At 43.2% G+C, this 16,816-nt stretch overlaps 1 protein-coding gene and 1 long non-coding RNA gene across 2 annotated transcripts in view; both read right to left on the reverse strand.

Annotated features, from left to right (window-relative positions):
* LOC122930302 overlaps positions 1 to 4,098 on the reverse strand; it is a 31,615-nt gene extending 27,517 nt beyond the window's left edge. Inside the window, exons 1-2 of the long non-coding RNA XR_006388116.1 lie at positions 4,052 to 4,098; positions 1,232 to 1,300 (exon numbers count right to left, since the gene is read on the reverse strand). This is a non-coding gene — a long non-coding RNA (uncharacterized LOC122930302). The remainder of the gene's footprint in view (positions 1 to 1,231; positions 1,301 to 4,051) is intronic.
* Positions 4,099 to 4,144: 46 nt separating this feature from the next.
* Positions 4,145 to 16,816, reverse strand: part of LOC122931359 — a 62,299-nt gene continuing 49,627 nt past the window's right edge. The window contains exons 12-14 of the mRNA XM_044285423.1: positions 6,368 to 6,436; positions 6,096 to 6,149; positions 4,145 to 4,165 (exon numbers count right to left, since the gene is read on the reverse strand). Coding sequence (XP_044141358.1) covers positions 4,145 to 4,165; positions 6,096 to 6,149; positions 6,368 to 6,436 — 144 coding nt within the window. The remainder of the gene's footprint in view (positions 4,166 to 6,095; positions 6,150 to 6,367; positions 6,437 to 16,816) is intronic.

Raw genomic sequence — 16,816 nt, forward strand, 5'->3', positions numbered from 1 at the left:
ACTTTCACACTAGCGTTAAACTTTTCCGGTATTGAGTTCTATCCTAGGGGCTCAATACTGGAAAAAAACTGATCAGTTTTGTCCCAATGCATTCTGAATGGAAAGCAATCCGTTCAGTATGCATCAGGATGCCTTCAGTTCAGTCACTTTTACGGTATTTGAACGGATAAAATAACGCAGCATGTTATGTGTTTGTGATGGTGGTAATGCCCTCAATTCATTCCCCTATAGTGAAAAAGAGTAAACAATCATGAATTATAATTGTAATTGTTAAAGTGACGGCCTGTGGCCACTGCTGCTTCACCCACCGGTCCCGTGTTTTGGCTTCCAGGAGGTTTGAACTCCCCCCTGACTAGTCTTGTGCTGGCTGGCCTGGCCTCTCCTTCTGTGGCCATAGGGTGGTCACACACTCCCCTTTAGCACTTCAAAGGCCAGCATGCACTCACGGTAATCTGCTCCAGCCTATGCTTGCTACCTAAGGGATCTTAAGGCACCTTCCCCTGTGGCAGTGTGCCTGAGCAACCGGTTCAATAGCTTGTTACTAAGTTCCTGAAAAGGTGTGCTGTCGCTGTTGTCTGCATGTGGACCGACCTCTGCCTGTTTATTTCAATCTGACCCTCTACTGCCTGACCTGATCCATGCCTTACCTCTGTATTGATCCTTCTCTTCATACAATGATCTCTGACCATTTACCATTAAGCACATACTCTGACTGCGCTGATCTTGGCCTGTCCTTGACTATGATGTTGGCCTGTCCTTGACTATCAGCTGTTTGCAGAGGAGGCTTTGCTCCATTTGAGCGCAACTACTTCATTACTCAGTGCATTGTTTCCCTTGCAACAGCAGAGCAGTGTAATTACAAGTACTCACTCCATTCAAGTGAATGTATTGTGTACTTGTAACCGTACTGAGTCTCCGAGACTTCCAAGACGACGGGCGGTGTAATGAAGAAGAAGAAGTAGTGTTTACATGGAGCACCGCCACCTTTTCAAATAGATGATGGGCTGGGATGCCTGGTGTAGGGCCCCCGCCAATCAGATATTGATGACCTACTGTATCCTGAGGATAGATCATCAATATAAAACCTCTGCACAACCCCTTTAAATGGGAAATAACTTGGAGCTAACTTATATGACATTCGAAAAACATGGCTGCTTTTTCTAGAAGCAGTACAGTAGGTAACTATAACATTTTGTAGAAGTCTTCACAACTGAATATCTATAGAAAATACCTCAGCATATTCCTCCATGCTGCTCTCACTTGATGTGGACATCAGAGGTGAAGACCTCGTCATATCGTCCTATAGTGAACACAGAGGAGAAGAGGCAAAAATCAGAAAACACTCCTGTAATTTGTCACATGTGACACATGAACATTACAGAGAGCTGGTGTAGAAGAGATGTTATAGAGAGGGCAGTACATACAATACCAGGATCCTGCTAAACCATTAAACATATAAATGATACCTAACCTAGTACTGGGTTGAAAAATGAAAACTTCCTAACCAGTATCTTAAAAGGGTTCTTCGAGTTCAGTATTAATTGCGTATCTGATACTCCATCAATATCTGGTCAGTGATGGTCCAACTCCCAGCACCTCCACTGGCCAAATGTTTGAAGAGGCAGCTACACTCCAGTGAGTTCTGCGGCCTCCTCACAGCATAACGTCACTGGCCTAAGAGGAGGTTACAGTCAATGGCAGATTATAATACGGGCGTTCGGGTCGGCAGCCCTGGGCCCGGCATCGCTGGGGGGCCCAACACCGATCCGAAAGCCCACATACTGCGTTGCCTATAACCGCCATAGGCTTCAGGCCTAGTAGGGCAAAAGCCCGGCGCAGGCGTCCGCGATGACTTGACTTCATCACACGCGACATTACTTTGTGGGGATAAACTAATACATGGGGGGCAGTGTGAGGGAAATTTCTATACAGTGGCAGTGTAGGGGAAATTACTATATGGTAGCAACGTGGGGCCAAATACTATATGTGGCAGTGTGGGAGAAATTACTATATGGGGCAGTGTGGGGGAAATTACTACATAGGGGCAGTGTAGGGGAAATTACTACATAGGGGCAATGTAGGGGAAATTACTACATAGGGGCAGTGAAGGGGAAATTACTATATGGGGCAGTGTGGGGGGAATTAATATATCGGGGCATTGTGGGTGAAATTAATATATGTGGGAAGTGTGGGGTAAATTAGTATAAAGGGCAGTGTGGGGGAAATTTATATATGAGGGAAGTGTGGGGGAAAGTACTATATAGGGTCAGTGTAAGGAAAATTACTATTTGGGGCAGTGTTGGGGAAATTACTATATGGGGCAGTATGGGGAAAATTAATATATGGAGCAGTGTGGGGGAAATTACTATATGTGGCAGTGTAAGGGAAATTACTATATGTGGCATTGTAGGGGAAATTACTATATTTGGCAGTGTGGGGGAAATTACTGTATGTGGCAGTGTGGGGGACGTTGTTATTGGGGAGGCGCTGTAAGGGCATTTCTATTACCGGACATTTTAGTGGACATTATTTTTGGGGACACTCTATTCAGGCATTATTACCTGGAGCACAATATAGGATGTTATTACTGGGGCACTCTATGGGGTATTATAACTGCTGTAGACACTATAGGGATCTTTGAGATAGTTTATTAAACTGGTGTAAAATAGAACTAGCTTTGTTGCCCATAGCAACCAATTTGATCTCACCTTTCATTTTTGACAGCTCCTTTGGAAAATGAAAGGTGGGATCTGATTGGCTGCTATGTGCAACCAAGACAGTTCTACTTTCCACCAGTTTGATGAATGACCCCAATTATGTCTACTGGGGGTCACTATTTTTTCAGCAGTATAGTACCTGGGACATTGGGGAGCACAACGGGCACAGTATGGGGAGTGGCAGCAGGAGGACACTGTTGGGACACCAGGATGGGGAGGTTGATGAAAAAATTTAGAAATCTAATGTGTCTGTGTAATAAACTCTGTAGAGACGAGATGTGGCTGAAAGAATTTGTCATGGTGGTCTGGGTCAGACGCAGGAGAAGAGGAAAGAGAAGGTCTACATGACAGCAGATGTCCCTGGATGTAAGAGGTATGTGGTGCTGTATTCTCCTCCAAGTCTTTTTTATTATAATCATGTGTATTTTAAGTTTGGCAAACTTGTAACAGCCCAGATAACAGTGAAAACTTACTGTGTATAGATAATGTAGTAGATGTTCCCTGCAGTCCTATGTAGCACCTAACATAACACAATAATTCACTGTGTTACGTGGGGTGTTACATAGAACTGGAGTAACATCTATGACATCTGTATGAAAGTTATGAGATGGTGGGGGGTTCAACTCCTGGCACCCCCGCCAATAAGCTGATTGAGGAGACCGCGATGTTCCAGTGAGCACCGCAGCCTCTTTGCTCTTTACCAAGCACAGCGCTGTCCATTTGATAGCACTCTGCTTGGTATCGCAGCTCAGACCCAATCACCCTGATGAGACAGAGCTGCACCTAGGGCATGTGAACGATGAATGTGATGTCATATGGCCTAGGAAGAGACTGTGGTGCTCACGAAACACTGCAGCCAATTCATACAGAAAATAAGAGCAAAGAAAACCAGAATAGTCTAAGTCAGACAGAGAGATAGATAGATACAGGTGAAACTCGAAAAATTAGAATATTGTGCACAAGTCCATTTATTTCAGTAATGCAAATTAAAAGAAATTGCATTAATGCAGCTTAATATTAGAAATTTGTGAAAAGATTCACTATTCTAGGCTCAAAGTGTCACACTCTAGTCAGCTAATTAATCCATACCCCCTGAGCAAAGGGTACCTCAAAATTAAGACTTTGGGGTTTCATAAGCTGTAAGCCATATTCATCCAGATTATAACAAATAAAGGCTTGAAATATCTCGCTTTGCATGTAATGAGTCTCATATGTTAGTTTCACCTTTTAAGTTGCATTACTGAAATAAATGAACTTTGCACGATATTCTAATTTTTCGAGTTTCACCTGTAGTTAGATATATTGATAGATATTAGATCGATAAATAGAGATACCTCAGAGATGTAAAACTGTGAGAGCTGGGATGTTGCTTTAGGGGGAACCTGAAATAAAATTAGCGGTGAGTGTAATCCATAAGTATAAAAGTTTTACATCAGATCTTCTCCAGCCTTTAATAACACAGACACATACGGGGGTCTGGTAAATCCCTTGAGCCCCTTCTTAGAAGATAATTCTTATCAGTTATAAAGTGGTGTTCACTATGACCGGCATTTCATGTTCTGCTAATTCTATGAAGAATTATTTCTTACATTTATATTTGTCAAATTTCAGTTTAGTAACAAAAAAAAAAAAAAAAAGTGGAAGCAGATTCTTATAGTCTGTTCTTGGAGGATATGAAATCTATAGAACACTTCGGGTGGGAACATTACTTGGAAGAAGAGAGTTGTGGGGCTACCATCTAAGAACATAAGTAGGGTTTTTCTTCAGTTAGTAGGATCACTTATTCTATTAGTAAGGCCACGTTCACAGTTACGTGAATCTGATAGCCTGATCCATCTGACGATCAGGCTACCGGAGCTCACAGTACCTGGCATTGTCGGAAACGACTGTATACTGCCAGATGCCCGAGATTTTGTCTGGTCGATTCATGGCATATATGCTGGAAAGCGTCTAAATCTCTACTGGATCCCATTATAGTCAATGAAGATCCAGTGATACACAGTCATATCCGGCAATGCCGGGTTTGGTGAGCTCCGGTAGCTTCATACTCAGCCGGTTTAGGCTACCGGATTCCAAACTCAACTGGGAATGGGGCCTAATATTCTTATTTCAAACAGAATAAAGATAACAAAATCTATAACATATATACATAAGGGTAATTTCACACTAGCGTTAAACTTTTCCGGTATTGAGTTCTGTCCTAGGGGCCCAATTGTAACGGGGTGCCGAAGGCGCACTCGGTCCCCCATCAGCCACAGACCTGCTGCTTAGCTTTGGGAGCGAGGATCTGTGTTTGACCTCGTTCCCAGGGCGGCTTTGCTAGCTGGGAGGCTCCCTGCTCCTAGGTCTGCCTTGAGCGCCGAGCTGATCACTCGGTGCTCGACTGGTCGATCTGTCGGTCATGTGACGCTGGCCACGTCACATGTCCCTCACTCCCCACTATAAATACAGGCAGCCTGCTGGCCACAGGTTGCCTGTTAATTTCTAGGTTCCTGGCTATTTGTTGGACTACTGAATACTCACCTGATCCTGTTCCCTGACGATCCTTTGCCTGCTACTCCTGTACTGCGCATTCGTCCTGGTATTGTGACCTCGGACTCCTCTGTTACTTCTCTACTCTCCTGATATTTGACCCCGGCTTCTCCTGACCATTCTTTGCTTAACCCTTTGTACTGCGTAGCTCTCTTGGTTCTGACCCGGTCCGTTCACGTTCCGTATTTTGTCTTGTCTGTCTTCCCTGCACATATCCTAAGTAAGGGACTGTCATCCAGTTGTCCCCTGTCATCAGGACTTGTGAGGCAAGTAGGCAGGGCCAGGGGTAAGGGTGGAGCGCAGTGGTCACTATCCTTCCCCCTGTGTGCGTGTGGACGTGACCGTTACACCAATACTGGGAAAAAAACTGATCACTTTTGTCCCAATGCATTCTGAATGGAAAGCAATCCATTCAGTGAGCATCAGGATTTCTTCAGTTCAGTCACTTAGAGTATTTGGACGGAGAAAATACCGCAGCATGCTGAGGTATTTTCTCCAGCCAAAATTCCGGTTCACTTGCCTGAATGCCCGTCATTAATTTCTATTGAAATGTATTAATGCCAGATCCAGTATCAAGTGTTCCGGTAAAACGGATCTGTTTTCCAGGTCAGCGCGTGCGTAGACCTTTAAAAATTTGAAAAATAATAAACATCGGATCCGTTTTTCCAGAAGACACCGGATCCGGTATTGCAATGCATTTGTCCGATTGACCAGGATCATGATCAGTCTGCAAATGACATGCGTCTGCGCACAGTTTTCCTGATCAGGTAACTGAACTACCTGCCGGAATCAAACAACGCAAGTGTGAAAGTACCCGAACAAGTAAAAAGACACAATAAATCTAACCTCCACTCTACATTCAAACCAGTGTCCTGGCAGCTCTGGGAATTGTGTCATAATCTGTGAAGACAAGATGAAAGAATATGATATAAAAATGACCATTTCTGAGTATGGTGTCAGTATTAGTAAGGGAAGGATAAAGAAGAAACGTAAATGACTTATGTGGGATACAACGTGTATGAGATTAGAAAATCATGGCTGCTTCTTCCAGACACAGAACAGTAGGTAACTATAACATTTTATAGAAGTCTTCACAACTGAATATCTATAGAAAATACCTCAGCATAATTGTGGATGCTGGTCTCACTTTTTGAGGACATCGGAGTTGAAGACCTCGTCATATCGTCCTATAGTGAAGACAGAGGAGAAGAGGCAAAAATCAGAAAACACTCCTGTAGTTTGTCACATGTGACACATGAACATTACAGAGAGCTGGTGTAGAAGAGATGTTATAGAGAGGGCAGTACATACAATACCGGGATCCTGCTAAACCATTAAACATATAGATAATAACTAATCCCGTATTATAGAAAATAAAAAGCATAGTAACCAGGATCATAAAGGGGTTTTTCGAGAGTTTGATATTTTGATCATTTTACCATCTAATGATCCATAGATAGAAATAGGACGAATGGATAATCTAGCAGGAACATTGCTGCATGTCCCGGCCAACATTTCGCCATAATACTCAAATTCAACTTTTTCCCATATTAATAATAGATTCTGATAAGAGGTCTCTTGTTTATGACTGTTTCCATATATATCTCCCATAATCTATAGAGAGAGGCCAAGTACAAGCACCGCCGCCTCTCAACCTGGAAAGAGGGACTAGAAAAACCATTTTGATAAGAATTAATTCCATAGGTTTATTTTAAAGAACCGTTGGGTTCATCTCATTCCTAGGCCACAATGTAAGTGTAGTACCGCAGAGGGGGCACTACCATTCCTACACCTAGCTGTTGTCTCTAATGGCTAGCAAAGAATCCGCCGAACATTTGAACATATGCAATGTTCGCGGGCGCCATATTCTTTTGCATTGCACCGAACTTTGACCCATGACACATCCATCAGATAGGACAGGACAGCCAATTGAGACTTTTCAGCACATGGACATACCCCCTACCGTATCAATAAACCTGATCTGGCAGACATTTTACATTCAGTCTTTTGCCAGTGTAGGGAGAGGTTGCTGTGTGGAGCAGGGACAGGCTGTTAGGGACACCAAACGCTAGCTAATAGGGCCACAAAAGTCCTTTTAAGGACTGGTATAGGTGTGCTATCGATAGGTGTGATATAAAGAGGAGTGTGATATACTTATAATATACTTTCTAACATAGAAAGTATATTATTGTGCATTTGTATTGTGCAGCAGTTGTGTGCGGTTCTGCTGCGATACTGCAGCTACACAGAGGGACAAACGGTATCGGAACAACTAATTGCAACGTCTGTGATATACCTGTAGACAGTGCAATTTTTATCCAGTGACCGCCTAATTTACCTCCAGCCACATAATCACAAGTTCTTTTCTGTGAGGTGAATGCCTAATTGTTGGGGACCGTACTCCCGTGGCCAAAAATAAAAAAATTCTATGCTCCAGCAGGGCACATTTTTGAGAGTTTCCCTTTAATACGCATAAAAATGGCCCCTAATTAAAATACATATTTTTGGGGGAAATTTTTGCCAATGATCCCCCTCTGGTATATCACTGTCCATGTTGTGGGACTATTTGTGTACTTCTAGTAAGTGTTTTCTGGCTACAAATATGACCTGAAGGTTTTTCAGGTTCGCCTGCCATTAAAGTGAATGTCCCGGCCGTTGTTCGTCCATCACTAGCAGAGAGTACCTTTGGACAGAATGGAACTTACCATCCCATTCTTCCTCCTTTTAGGCAGAAGTGAGCTAGTCCTGTTTCCTACCAAGGGAGGAGTTGCAGGAAGCTGTGGGGAGTTGAATTGAGAGTCCAAGGAACCAGACTTGAAGCAGTGAGCGGAACGTTGTTCCCTCCTGCAGCAGAAGTCTTCTAGGAGGAGCAGATTTTGGTAAGCTCCATGACTCCTTGCAGTTCAAAAACAGTATAATGAGGGGGTCAACAGCCAAAAGGCACCCCACTTAACGGTACCAGAACCTCTACAAAGTCCAGTAACTAGAGACATAAAGCAAAGTATACAAGTTTACCTGCTATTTTACCCTTAGCCTGCTGGAGCCAAGAGAAAGATCGAGTATTGTCTGGAGGACACAAGTTTATTGCACGTTTATTCAAGTAACAACCGTTGAAGTTTACCAAGTCTGGACTCTACTTATTCCACCAACTACAACTCCTTTGTTGCTACGGAGCCTAACTCCAAGGACCGACAGTATTCAGGTAGGAGCACCGTGACACAAACTATAAAGGCCACAGCACCACTCTCCATTTCTAAACACTGGGACCCAATCGGCCCTTGGGCGCTGCATTTAGCAAATGTATTGAATATCAAACATGAAAATGAGAGCAAAGAAAGACAGAATAGTCTAAGGCAGACAGATAGATGATAGATAGATCGGTAGATAATTAGATCTAATATCTATTAATATATCAATAAATAGAAATACCTCAGAGTCATAAAAGTGTGAGAGCTGAGATGTTACTTTAGGGGGAACCTGAAATAAAATTAGCGGTGAGTGTAATCCATAAGTATAAAAGTTTTACATCAGATATTCTTCTCCACCCTTTAATAACACAGACGGGGTCTGGTAAATCCCTTGAGCCCCTTCTTAGAAGATAATTCTTATCAGTTATAAAGTGGTGTTCACTATGACCGGCATTTCATGTTCTGCTAATTCTATAAGGAATTATTTCTTACATTTTTAATTGTGAAATTTCTGTTGGAGTTTAGTAAAATAGAAGCAGATTCTTATAGTCTGTTCTTGGAGCACATGAAATCTATCCACACATCTATAGGACCCTTCAGGTGGGGACATTACTTGCAGAAGAGTTGTGGGGCTACCATCTAAGAACATAAGTAGGGTTTTTCCTCAGTTAGTAGGATCACCTATTCTATTAGTAAGGCCCCATTCACAGTTAGGTTTGGAATCTGGTAGTCTGATCCATCTGAGGATCAGGCTAATGGAGCTCACAGTATCTGGCATTGTCGGATACGACCATCTACCACCAGATGCCCGTGATTTTGTCTGGACCATTCATGGCATAGAGCCGGAAAGCATCCGGATCTCTGCTGGAGTAAAATGGAAGACAAAATAAATCTAACCTCTACTCGATATTCAAACCAGTAGCCTGGTAGTTCAGGGAATTCTGTCATAATCTGTGAAGACAAGATGAAAGAATATGATATAAAAATGACCATTTCTGAGTATGGTGTCAGTATTAGTAAGGGAATGATAAAGAAGAAACGTAAATGACTTATGTGGGATACAACGTGTATGAGATTAGAAAATCATGGCTGCTTCTTCCAGACACAGAACAGTAGGTAACTATAACATTTTATAGAAGTCTTCACAACTGAATATCTATAGAAAATACCTCAGCATAATTGTGGATGCTGGTCTCACTTTTGGAGGACATCGGAGTTGAAGACCTCGTCATATCGTCCTATAGTGAAGACAGAGGAGAAGAGGCAAAATCAGAAAACACTCCTGTAGTTTGTCACATGTGACACATGAACATTACAGAGAGCTGGTGTAGAAGAGATGTTATAGAGAGGGCAGTACATACAATACCGGATCCTGCTAAACCATTAAACATATAGATAATAACTAATCCCGTATTATAGAAAATAAAAAACATAGTAACCAGGATCTTAAAGTTTTTTTTTCGAGAGTTTGATATTGATCATTTTACCATCTAATGATCCATAGATAGAAATCGGACGAATGGATAATCTAGCAGGAACATTGCTGCATGTCCCGGCCAACATGTCACCATAATACCTCATTAACTAATCCCTTACTATAGTAAATAATGAAAAACTTCCTAACCAGAATCTTAAAGCGGTTTCTCGAGAGTTCGATATTGATGGCCTATCCGACAGGACATTAACATCTGATTGGTGAGGGTCCATCTCCCAGCACCTCCAGTCGGTCAACTGTTTGAAGTGGCCGCTGCGCTATATTGAGTGCTGCCGCCTCCTTACAGCGTACCAAGCACAGCGCCGCACGTTGTATAGTGGCTGCGCTTTGAAGCCATTCCCCTGACGAAGCCATTGGGCGAAACGCAGTGGATAAGTGAGGGACACTGGTGTTGCAGAGATGTATTAGATAAGCAATTGGTATATTATTGTTCTATATATGCGAGTCACTGCTTTAGGCTTTTCCGCCTCTGTTACCGCTTTGATCGCATCGGTTGACTTTATATAACTTATGAAGGTATCTACATGCTATTTTAAACTTTGATCCTATGAAATGTAGTAAGGTATTGACATGCCATTAGTCTATGCTGGTCTATGTATACATCTAATGTCTCATCGCTAGCCTCACTCCAGTGGTCCCTCTTATGCAGGTCACCTTGCAATGTGGACCTCTATGTATGTTTTTTAGCCTTTTATTAGTATGACATTAAATAAAGATTTTTTGATACTTTATGATCGTTTGGACTCTGAATGATCTGGGCATCCATGTGTTTTTGTAGGTATTGTATGGTTACGGTATATACCAGAGATGTGCGGATTATACACAGACACGGTATATAAGCCACTAGTACATAGACAGAAGGGTAAGATAAAGCAGTTTACCTCAGTGGAAAAATTCAGACTTCTTAAAGTCTTCATAATAACTAAGAAAATAAAGAATTATTCATATATTATAAAGTATTCAAACAGTGAACTAAACAAAACAAGACGCCATATGCAAAACTAAAAAAGTCTAAAACAAAGGAAGAAGCAAACATTTCCCGACCATCATCCAGCAGCAATAATCTGCCCTCTGGTTCAGCTGCAGTTAGGCTACTTTCACACTCGCGTTTGGTGCGGATCAGTCATGGATCTGCACAGACGGATCCGTTCAGATAATACAAACGTCTGCATCCGTTCAGAACGGATCCGTTTGTATTATCTTTAATTAACATAGCCAAGACGGATCTGTCTTGAATACCATTGAAAGTCAATAGAGGACGGATCCGTTTTCTATTGTGCCAGATTGTGTCATAGAAAACGGATCCGTCCCCATTGACTTACATTGTGTGTCAGGACTGATCCGTTTGGCTCAGTTTCATCAGATGGACAGCAGAATGGAGACTGAACGGAGGCAAACTGATGAATTCTGAGCGGATCCTTTTCCATTCAGAATGCATTAGGGCAAAACTGATCCGTTTTGGGCTGTTGGTGAGAGCCCTGAACGGATCTCACAAACGGAAAGCCAAAACACCAGTGTGAAAGTAGCCTTACAGGCAGCAATCCTCCCTGTGTATGGGGGTGAGCAATCATTACTTCCATCGCTCATCCCCATACAGATTCATTATCTGTCGGTGGCAGATCCCTGGTCACACACAGAGCTGTGCTGCTGACAGACGCTGATGACTTGTGTGGCATAAATGTGGCATCGCTCAATCGGCAGCATTTTTACAAAACACATTTAGCACACACTCCCGATAACTGGTCTGACAATCTGTCCCTGTAAATGGCCATAACTGTGGTAAATGACCGACCCGATGACATCATCAGAAATGGTGGAAGCAGCAATCTATAGGAGATGCAGCTTCAGCTATAACTACCCATTACAATGTGGACGCCGATCTACCAGCACGTGGAAATGTGGCCCCTTTATTGACCCCATCTGTGATTGAAATTCACAGAAAATGAAAATGAATGACTTCTATACGTTCCTTTGTCACTGGACTCACTGCCCCCAATAAACGTTTCCATCTGTGACTGACCTATAGATAGAATCATATATACCCATGTGTTTGACCTCCTGTGTTTTATTTGAGGTCATCATGTGAATATTGTGAAATACAGCATCGAATCGTTCAGGAGGACTTAGACCGCCACACACAGCGCTCCCCGGATTTTTAGTCCCCAGATGCCATGGTCACCGCATCTGAGGGTTAATTTCCTGCGTTCGATCTTATCACCGATCGCAGACATTAGCCCTTGGTGTCTGCTGTAGAAAACAGAAGTCCCCCAGTGCCTATGCGCCTGCTCGGCTCACTTGGGAAGGGGTTAAACACCTGTCTGCAGGATCAACCCTATCAAACAGGCATACTGCTGGTGGTGTTACTCCTGTTGATTAAAACGATATCTTAAAACCTGTTGCTCCATTCCAGAGATATGGTCGTTTTGAATCAATATGCAAATTAGGACTTCATTGTACCGAGGGGCAGACCCTAGACCCTTGTCCTCTGGCCTGGCCCTGTAAGGCCCACAAAAACATTGTTGACTCTATTATCACCGCTTGCCCCGTGCACTTCACTAGGTTTTCCTGCTGATGAAATGCTTACTGCCAGTGGGTTAGTACCATCAATGGAGGCAGACCACACAGTCCCTATGGGGACCCTGAGGTCAGTGGGCCAGGCTGGGCTGAATGGCAATGACGGTTTTCCGACCTAAATTCACCCCATGGCATTGACACAGTAACATTAGACCAGCAGCTGCCGGATCAGGAGAACATATTGTACGTTCCTGCCCCTGGGCATCCTGTCCCTGTCCTCCTCCAGATGCTTCCTCCAGGGAATGGAGTAAGGAGAGGCTGAAGAGGAGGAAAGCTTAGCACATCGGGGGTCATTTACAATGGTCCCTATGCCAGAAGCTAGTTTAAAAAAATTGGCAAACTGTGGGTTTGCCATTGTTTAAACGCCATTGCGACTAAATGTAGTGACGGTTGGCATGGTGAGAACAGGGCCACCCGCCCTGGTAGATTTATCATTTATGCCAGTTTTCCAATGAGAATATAGAGGCTAGTTACAATGATTGTACTTTGGGGGAACGGGGACCAATTCTGAGTTTTGCTATAGGGCCCTATTATTTCAAGGACGCCTCTACTTACTGTGCATGTCTGGATTATACCTGGATTGGTCCTGCTGACTGCTCCTCTTTCAGGTCTAGTTCACACATCAGAGTCTACATTCAGCTTTACAATGTTTTTTATTATTTTAATGAAAATGGCGAACTCCAACTTCCATTGCCACATTATTGACCAACACAGTTTCGAGGAGGAATTAATTAGAGAAATCTGTATCTACAATGAGGAAATATGTCACAAGCTCCACTGGTCCAGTTTGGACTTGGCAGTTTATAAGACATTTCCTGAATCACAGCCCAACTGCTGATAATCCGGATGAAGAGAAGTCCTCCCGCGTACAGCTGTGGTGAGGTATCGGTGTGATTAGAAACGGTATCACTTGTGTCCAGAGTCAATCTGGCCGTATATAAGACTCAGAGAGAGTATACACCTCGTATAGTAACCTACAGAGTTATACCTAATGACATTATAGCGGATAAATGCTGCGCCTTACCTGTCAGTCAGACAGTAACGTCCTGGTCCAGATGTTATTTCCAGAAAGCAAAGAAATAGCCAAAAAATTAGCGAGCGATAGGATACACACCGATCAACTATCTAGCGCAAAATGGGAATAAATCATCTATGGGAACTTTAGGACTAGAACTCTGTTGTGACATCATCCTCAGAAGCAGCTGCAATTGTTACATCACCATTAACCACTTAGTGACCAGACTGTTACAGACCAAGCAATATTTTTTTTTCTTTTTTTTTTTTCTTTCAAGAACTATAACTTTATTATTTTTCTGTTGATGTAGCCATATGGGGGCCTGCATTTTGCAGGACAAGTTCTAGTTTTTAATGTTATCATTTTGCGGTTACACATAACTTACTGATTAACTTTTATTAAAGGGAACCTGTCACCTCCAAAAGTGATATAAAACTGCCAGCATTACCTTATAGCAGCCCCCAGTCTGTTATTGATCATGTGTGTGAGCCAGAGGTTCGATAATCTATACTTGAGGAAAACGCTTTTTTAATCTCCATGAGCGCTCTGTTTCCTGTGAGCTTGAAGTCAAGCAAAGCCCGCCTCTTACCCGTCCCCTCTTGACTGTGATTTATATATTTTCTATTCCTTCGGATCGCGCAAGTCTGGCGCCTGCGCGGTGCGCCCATTGTGACTGCACGATCCCGTCTCGGGCTCCCGCAGTCAGCCGGGCATAATTTTCTCTGTGCGCACGGCAGCAAGAATCAGTGTGTGCGCTCGCGCTGGCGAGGTATATTCACAGCGCAAGCGTGATCACTGGTTGCAGGAGCAGAAGAACTCAAGCCAGTGATCACGCTCGTGCTGTGAATATACCTCGCCGGTGCGATCTCTCACACTGATTCTTGCCGGTGCATGGGCAGTGAGAAAATTATGCCCGGCTGACTGCGGAACCCCGAGACGGAATTATGTAGTCACAAGGGGCGCACCGCGCAGGCGCCAGACTTGCCCGATCCAAACGAATAGAAAATATGTAAATCACAATCAAGAGGGGACGGGTAAGAGGCGGGCTTTACTTGACTTGAAGCAAGGAGGCCGCTGCCCCCTTGACTTCAAGCTCACAGGAAACATATCGCTCATGGAGATTAAAAAATTGTTTTTCTCAAGTATGGATTATCGAATTTCTGGCTCACACACATGATCAATAACAGACTGGGGGCTGCTATAAGGTAATGCTGGCAGTTTTATATCACTTGGAGGTGACAGGTTCCCTTTAAGGGCTGCTTCAAACTGAGCGAGTCAATTGTGGGAATCACGCCCTGTGTGTGAGCGTGACCCTCCGTTCTGGACTTGCAGGAGCGCAGGCATGATACTGATTTATAATGCTTTGTGCCTCTGTATGACCTCATTGCTACAGGATCATATTAACAGCTTTATGATTCTGTAGAAGGAAGGTCAAGCAGAGGCACACAGCATTATAAATCAGTATAATGCCTGCGCCGCTCCTGTAAATCACACTCACACACGAGCGCGATTCCCGCAATGGATTCGCCCATGTACAAAAGCCCTAACTATCTGGGAGGGGGGTAGGAAAATCAGCAATACTGCCATTGAGGTTTTTTTTGTTTTTTGTTTTGCAACATTCTCTGTATGGGATAAATTACATGATAATTGTGTAGTGTGGTTCGCTATGGATGCGGTAATACCACGTGGAAGAGATTTTATTTTTGCAAGTTTTTGCCATTGAAAAAAGTTTTATCCAAGGAAAAAGATGTAGTTTTTATATGGATTTTTTTTATTTATTATATATTTTTGGTGGTAGCTGGGGTGCCCGTGAGGTTAGATGTTGCGGGGCCGATTCTAGCTTTTCAGCTTCCTGAAGTGAAAATTGAAATGGTGCCCCAACCCCCAAAGGTAAAAAGCCAAGTAGCCAACTGAATATACCACACACATAAATATATACCGGCAGTGAATAAACACACCAATATCTACCAGCAGAGAATATACTACACATGCCAATATTTAACCGCATTGAATATACCGCACATACCGATATCTACCAGCAGTCAGTATACCGCACATACCAATACCTACCAGCAGTGAATATACCGCACATACCAATATCTACCAACAGTAAATATACAGCACATACCAATATCTACCAACAGTGAATATACAGCACATACCAATATCTACCAGCAGAGAATATACTACACATGCCAATATTTAACAGCATTGAATATACCGCACATACCAATATCTACCAACAGTAAATATACAGCACATACCAATATCTACCAACAGTGAATATACAGCACATACCAATATCTACCAGCAGAGAATATACTACACATGCCAATATTTAACAGCATTGAATATATTGCACATACTAATATCTACAAGCAGTCAGTATACCGCATACAACAATATGTTTCAGCAGTCAATATACCGCACATACCGATATCTACCAGCAGTCAGTATACCGCACATACCAATACCTACCAGCAGTGAATATACAGCACATACCAATATCTACCAGCAGTCAACACCTACCAGCAGTGAATATACACGCCCTACCAATATCTAGCCCTGTACTAATGCCACTCCTACTATGGACACTAGCAGAATATACTACACATGCCAATATGTTCCAGCATTCAATATACCGCACATACTAATATCTACAAGCAGTCAATGTACCAATACACCACTATGTTCAAGCATTCAATATACCGCACATACCGATATCTACCAACAGTACAGTATACTGCACACACCAATACCTACCAGCAGTGAATATACCGCACATACCAATATCTACCAGCAGTCAGATATACTGCACCTACCAATACCTACCAGCAGTGAATATACAGCACATACCAATATCTACCAGCAGTCAATATACTGTACAGAACCAATTTGCTACCAGCAGTCAATATACCGCAGAAACAATATCTACCACAGGGGCGAGCTGGGCCGGAGGGTAAGGGTACACATACCCCGCGGGCTGGTAAATGTTCAAGGCGGCCTGTTTCTGTGCGGCCCCTGAACTCAATTGTATCTGTGTCCACTGGATGCAGGTACAAGTAACCATGCAGAAGTGCTGGCGGGATAAGTGAACCACTGGTTCCCTGCCATCCTATTCCCGGAGCATCGATGTGAGGTAGGGTGTGCAAGCACTCGCGTCGCATGCAACATTCCACAGGAGCAGACCCGCCAGAGGAGGCCAGGTCTGCATCGCTGCATTGTGGGATTGTGCCGGAACAGGTAAGTATAGACTGCCCTCCCCTATTCTCTTTATGTGCCCTAACCCTGACCG

Source organism: Bufo gargarizans, chromosome 3, assembly GCF_014858855.1.
Source record: "Bufo gargarizans isolate SCDJY-AF-19 chromosome 3, ASM1485885v1, whole genome shotgun sequence".
Classification (NCBI taxonomy): Eukaryota; Metazoa; Chordata; class Amphibia; order Anura; family Bufonidae; genus Bufo; species Bufo gargarizans.